The sequence below is a fragment of the Daucus carota genome, chromosome 6 (genome assembly GCF_001625215.2).
Source record: "Daucus carota subsp. sativus chromosome 6, DH1 v3.0, whole genome shotgun sequence".
In the NCBI taxonomy this organism is placed as follows: domain Eukaryota; kingdom Viridiplantae; phylum Streptophyta; class Magnoliopsida; order Apiales; family Apiaceae; genus Daucus; species Daucus carota.
In genome coordinates, this window is record NC_030386.2 from 23,660,783 (window position 1) to 23,667,763 (window position 6,981).

Consider the following 6,981-nt stretch of genomic DNA (forward strand, 5'->3'; position numbering starts at 1 on the left):
CACAACAAAGTTGTACTTGTTTCCAGCAATATAAAATTGCAGATATTTACACAGAGCTAGCTTATTGGAGGAGGGAATCTATCTTTAATCTTGTGATTAGGCTCCTTGTTTACTAATTTCCTTTGCTTTACAATGAGTGTTAATTACACCACCAGTAGGTCATAAACTAGTGTCTATAAATGAAAGAATTAGAACCTTACAGGTGGAATGATCAGACTAATTGGAGTCATTAGTTTTGGAAAAGTGAAATGGACGATGCATTTCAAGTCTTTTATGAAGTTTGACAAAATGAATAATAGTAGCTGATAGGGGGCAGCTTTTTATGTATGATCAATGCGAATGAGGAATATGTACAAGGTGCAACTAAAGAAATGTTCATTCTTCCACTATAGCTATTTCAGTATTTCTTGTGAACATTCATTCTATTTTTTTCTCTTCAACTGGTGCCTTTTTTAATTTATCAATTAGCTGGGGTTCACAGGTTGGCTTAATTTGCATGGTGGAGATCAATCAGGTTTCGCTATCAGGGGCCAGGGCTCGCTTTGTAGGCTGTAGTCGCTGCATCTGTTATTAGTTATCTTACAGGCTAATTTTGCGTTTCTCTTACATTGTTTATAGTATTGTACTGGAGATCTTTCCAGAGCCTGAAGCGTTCTACTTGATAATGCATATTTAGAGGCCGACGATCATGGATAGGACTGCTAAAGGCATCAGAGCCTTCAAGCATCTTACGTCGTTTACATTAACTTGTATGGCCATATGCCGGCCTCAATGAGCAGTATTCTATTGAACAGGGAAAACGCAAGCTAAACAAAAAACAAATACATAAGATGAAATTAAGAAAACATGTATTTCTGATACGATAAATAAAAAAGCAAATGCATAATGTTGTGCATTCAGCACTGTTGGAACTCACTGCAGTGTATATAAAAAGTTGACTTGTAAATTGTTTCAAGCTTATTTTGCCAGTGTCATCTTCACATTTCATAGCTTAATTTTCAGGCAATCACTTGCTCTTCATTAATCCATTCAACGATATTGCTCCAGTTCCTGTAAGAGCTACCTTCACGGACACTATGCAGGAGCTTCTCTTTCATATCCATAGCTCTTGACTTGTAAATCTTGTCACCGAGTAATTGATTCACCTTTGTCAGTATTTCATGTTTCCTGACTAGACCTGTGCTTTCATCTTTTTCGAGCCCCAATCCAACCTTCCAAGAATCACAAATGAAGCGCTTGTTGAGAAACTGATCAGCAGAGTAAGGGAAGCAGATTAAAGGCACTCCATTGCTCACACCTTGCAGGGTAGAATTCCAACCACAATGAGTCACAAAACAAGCCACGGATGGGTGTCGTAGAACTTTCTCCTGGGGTGCCCAACTCACCATCCGGCCACGAGACACTGTTCGCTCTTCAAAAGAAGCTAATCCTTCAGTTGCTTCCTTATCAGTATCTGGACGCACAACCCAAAGAAATGGCTTGCCTGTTAGTTCAAGTCCTAAAGCAATTTCTAGAACTTGTTTCTGATCATGACTTGAGGAGCTTCCAAATGCAGCATAAATGACCGAGCTGACTGGTTGCTGATCAAGCCATGACAAGCAGGCCAAGTCTTCTGGCCAAAAATTGCCTCCTTGATTTCCTCGCGTGTTGGTTGCCAAAAGTGGACCAACTGGCAACATGTTTGGAAACGAAGAAAATGTCTCAGGCTCGAGCTCTACTGATGAATTGGATATTATTTTGTCTGCATATCTCAAGTCTTCAGTACTGGTGACAAAATGCTGAAAAGCACTTCTTCTCAAGTCCATATCAGTAAAGCAAACCCATGGAAATGTTTCAGTACTTATGGCTGGCATTTTTGGTGACAAATGAACTTCTTGTTGTCTCAATATGCTTCCTGCATCGTTACATAGTCAATTTCATTGGAGATCAGTTTAACAGAGTATTTAAAGATAATATGATCAGAAGCAAGTGCAAAAAAGTGTCATCACATTACAATACACAATTGCAACAAAACATCAAGAAGATGAGAGCTAACCATCATTGCTGTTTATGATTCCATCACTTATCAGCTTTGGAATAGTAGAAAATAAGGCCAGGGATGTAGCTGGTGCAGGACAGAAGGCGACCCCCTTGATTCCCATCTTCTTCGCGACTCCTAAAGCCCAAGTCATACAATTATCAGCAAAAACACATTTGATCTTCATACCATCAGCATTCATCTTTTCAATAAGCTCCTCCAGCTTTTGAGGCATCACTCTCTGCATCGCTTCACTTAATCGTCCAAAATTAGTCCTGGTGTCGCCAAGTTCAAGTCCATCCGGAATTGAGACCTGGCGTATCCCATCATCATCATCTTCCTCTTCATTTTTTGTCGATGCATTCATGACTACAGTATGAATGAAGTCAGTGTTTACAAATGTGACTTTGAAACCATGGCGAGCAAGTTTCTTGGCAAGCTCCATCATTGGAATTACATGACCTTGTGCTGGAACTGGTATAACCAAAACATGTACAAGGGTGTCCATATCTCAGACGTTGTTCGTATTGCTTTCTGCTTCTCCTCCCTTGTTCTTGATTATCATATATAGGACTACTACCCTTGGGATGAAATAGACATTTTGTTTGGTCCCCAAGTATCTATAATTGTAGGCTGCAATTGGCAAGAAGTCAAAGGAAGGGTATTCAATGCAAAGAGCTGATCTTTCTCTACTGGATGTAACTTGTAAACAATTAGTTTATTGTACATAATACACTAGTCAAAATGGTCTGCTAGATCATGACAAGTTCTGTGCATACATATATTAATGGAATTTTCTCGTCCGCACACGCTAACAACCATTTTTTGATTTGGTGGAGCATTTTTATTGGCTCCAATCTCATAAACAATGATGTCCCTGTATGCGCAAAAAACATCCACCAATAAAAATATGTCTCCTGAATAAAAGGTTGTTAATGTGTGCTCATGAACATATACTAGAAACACCCTATATTAATTAGGCTTAATTATTTAAGAGTGGGCAGCACTCAGAAGCTTCCTTTTAGGAGGTCCACGCCCAAGTAACAAATGCTCTTGGAGGCTGGAGCACAAGTGATAGAAAGTGTTAAGTGCTGCTCAAGAAAAATGGGTCCATTACTCCATTGCAGCATTTCTACTCTTGGGCGCCAAGTTGTAGATATATCAGGTTGCTTTGATATGGAGAATCTACAAGGTAGGTTGAAGTCACTGACTAAGCAGAGTTATGATATATACACAATAAAATTATCTGAACTTTTGTATATGGATTTATTATCAACCGGTGAAGTATTATTAGAATACTTTACCATTCAGTAAACTTTCTTAGCACTTGTTTGATTTATAAAATTAATCTGAAATAGAGACAGACAATGAGAAAGTACAGCTTGTTTCAGCCTTCTCTTTTGAGAGACAAACGAGCATACTAACACTTGACCATATTAATGTCAAGTCTCAGTATCAATGTGATGTTATGAAGGATAACTGCATTACATCCGTGGAACACAAAAGCTAGTCGCATCAATGTGATCTTACCCTGCAATACTGATGACAGTAGAGAGAGTAGACAAAAGTTTAACAAGGGCCAGAGCTGCACGTAGAGAGTATACGAAAAACCTGACTGTGAGAGCACGTGAGAGAGGATCTCAACTGCAAGACTCTGGATATCGACGTTATTGTCACCAATGTCTGTTCTGTTGTCAATTTCCTAGAGGATCCAAAGAAGGTTCTCTACATCATCAGAGCTTAGCTCAGATAACCAACGAATAATGTGCCGCCTGGTTGCCTCCAACAGCTTCTAAGGTCACTGACTCCCTGGGGTGGCAGTTTCGGGTAACGGTTCGTGTTCGTGTTAGCAATCGGGTCGATTTCGGGTTAAGCTAAAATCACTTAAAATTGAATAAAACTGAAAATTGAAGTTATTAGAAACGAAATTCTAATTTCGGGTCATGTCGGGTCCATTTCGTGTCAAACGGATGATTTTCGGGTCACTTTCGGGTTTTCTCTCAGTAAATCGGATTTCGAGTTCAGGTCAGGTTCGGGTCGTGTCTAATATTGCTTATAAGTTGCCAAGGCACTGGCCAAATATTGAATTCTCATTCTTAAACAAGGACAGATGTTTTTTTTGACCCGTGAAGAAATTGGCACATCCACCATGTATAAAAGTTTATTTTCCATGCTGTCTCAATATGCTATCAATGGCCGCCACAGAGCAAGTTCTTGTTAAAATTGGATATATGCATCGTTTCTGTTAAACTTTTGCATGACCCCCCCATGTTTCGTCTTGACCCGATTTGATAATGTTCGACTTGTAAATCCATTAAACTTTTGTCCTGAAGGTAGTGTGCTGCCTGAATGACATTGAACAAAGTCATTAAATCGAAAAAAGGCCCTAATAACCAGATTAACCAAGCTAATGCCCAAAATAACCATTTTTAAAAAGTTGGCTCTGAATAACAAGTAAAGACGTATGTGAAGTAGCGTTTTTAATTTGTAATAAGACGCTACTTCGTGTAACGTTTTATAATTTTGTAAAAGATGTAAACGCTACACGAAGTAGCGTTTTACATTTTTTAGGCCCAAGCCCAAGACTAGCTACTTTTGTTTCTTTTTGCTTTTCTAAAAATAATTTTGATCACCCTAGATAAAATAATAATTGGAAGGTAAATTAACGGTTGTTAATATTTTAGGATTAATATTAGATTTTAGAATAATTTATTTATATTTAAAATTAAATTGACCGATAATTAGGGTTTATGTTTAGGTTTTAGAATGATTAATTCGTACTGTTTATTAAATTGACCGACGGTTAGGGTTTAGGATTGAGGGTGTAGGGCCGGTAGGCCCTACTCCCTCGAGCCTAAACCCTAATTAAGCGAGGCTGAAGGGCCGAAGGCCCTGAAGCCGAGACGCCGGCGGAATAAATAAATTTACAACCGTTAACATTTTGGGTTTAGGTTTGGCTTGCAGAATGATTAATTCATACTGTGTATTAAATTGGCCGACGGTTAGGGTTTAGGATTGAGGGTGTAGGGCCGGTAGGCCCTACTCCCTCGAGCCTAAACCCTAATTATGCGAGGCTGAAGGGCCGAAGGCCCTGAAGCCGAGACGTCGGTGTAATAAATTAATTTACAATCGTTAACATTTAGGGTTTAGGTTTGGGTTGCAGAATGATTAATATATATACTTTATATTAAATTGACTGACAGTTAGGATTTAGGATGGAGGGTTAAAGCCGAGGAACCAATGGAACAAAGTGAATTAATGGTAATTTAACAAAATAAAAATTGAAAACGTTAACTGTACTTGCGTTTTTGTTTTATATTTAATTAAAAAAAACAAGACGCCAATGTAAGTGGCGTTTGAAATGGTTATATGTGTCAAGACGCTAGTGTCATTAGCGTTTACTTGTTTAACACCATGAGCCTACACGCTCCTCTGAGTAGCGTCTTCAACCTTCAAAAGAAAAAAAAATTAAAACGCTACACGATGTAGCGTTTTTGTTTTTTTAACCAAAACGCTACACCATGTGCGTCACTAATGGTTAGTGAAGGCCATTTATCGGGTATTTTGATATTTGGGGCATTAACACCCCAAATTTTGTTATTTGGGGCCGAAACCCCATTAAATCATGTAGTAGAAGATATCTAACATCGAAGCATGTCGAGAATGGCCAACACATACGAGTTACTCCTGAAGTAATCAATACTCTATCAAGAGAGTTGAGTTTCAAAAAAATTATAATAAATATTGAGATTAAGTTTTTAAAAAAATCACAATAAATATAGAGATAAATTCATGTCGAAAGAAGAGAGAAACTTGTAATTTATGGGACAAAATTTTTTCGGACTTGTAAATTAAGACGGAGGGGGTAACTTCCGGTCAAGTGCTAGCTTTTTTTTTTGTTGCTAATTTTTCATAATTTAAAATGTAGCAAACGCAGGCATGAAAATTAGAAGCAAATTGCATGCCCACAAAAATATCAAGGGCAGGCTTTGCTAATATGAACTCGTTATATTAATACGAATTTTCTATGGTGTGCCCATGGGCACACAATAGTCACTCACTCCCATAGAAATACTAACTTTTGATTGATGGATGAATATTAAATGATGATGACCCCCTGCATTCACACCAATTCCACCAATCAAATCAAGCTATTTTCATGAAAATTGGTGCTTAGCATGTGCCCATGGGCACACACTAGAAAAACCGTAATTAATATGAGTGAGAAAAATACTTGATGAGTTGGTGCGATGAATTGTTTTTTATCAAAAATAAATTAAAAGTTGTACAGTGACTCTTTAAAACAGAGGAGAGTGAAGAAACTCCTCGACATATTAAGAGTTATCAAGAACATCTTAAATTCTATTTATGGGCATACTTTTATATTTTGACTTGAAAACCTATTTGGAAATCTATTTAGAAGTATCTTAAGTAGAAAAATAGGCTCGCTATGAGCTAGTAAATCAATATCAATATACTTATATAAAGGAGAAGCGAGGGGCGTGTAGGTGGCGTCTCTCACATCGCTCCGTTCTATTTTTCTAATTTTTTGGAATTTTTGGATGAAAAAATATCAGAAATTAGAACTACCATTTTTAGTTTCGGGTATATTAGAAGCAAGTTTCAGAATCTGATTTTGTTTCATATTATTTATGGAATATAGTAGTTTGAAAATTTTAATCTGATTTTGTTTCAGATTATTTAATTATGGGAAAGAGTAGCACACAAGTTTCTCTGCACCTATAAATACCCCTATAAATTGTAGGATTTTGAATCATCTAAACACAACCTCCTCTCTCTCTCTCAATATTGGGGGAAAGCTAGAGGAGGCCCAGTTCGGCTCGGTTCCAAGATAAAACCGAAACCGCAACCATATATCCTCGGTTTTTAAAATCCAAAACTGTAACCGCCGGTTAGGATTCGGTTTTAAAAACTCTGATTCGGTTTTAATCAGTTCGGTTTCG

General features: G+C 37.7%; 1 protein-coding gene across 1 annotated transcript; it reads right to left on the reverse strand.

Moving 5' to 3' along the window:
• Positions 1–807: 807 nt before the first annotated feature.
• LOC108225594 (UDP-glycosyltransferase 83A1-like) lies at positions 808–2,704 on the reverse strand. The gene is made up of 2 exons (XM_017400499.2): positions 2,036–2,704; positions 808–1,894 (listed from the first exon to the last, which is right to left on the reverse strand). The coding sequence occupies exons 1-2, from the start codon at positions 2,523–2,525 to the stop codon at positions 999–1,001; spliced, it is 1,386 nt and encodes a 461-aa protein (XP_017255988.1). The 5' UTR covers positions 2,526–2,704; the 3' UTR covers positions 808–998.
• Positions 2,705–6,981: the final 4,277 nt, after the last annotated feature.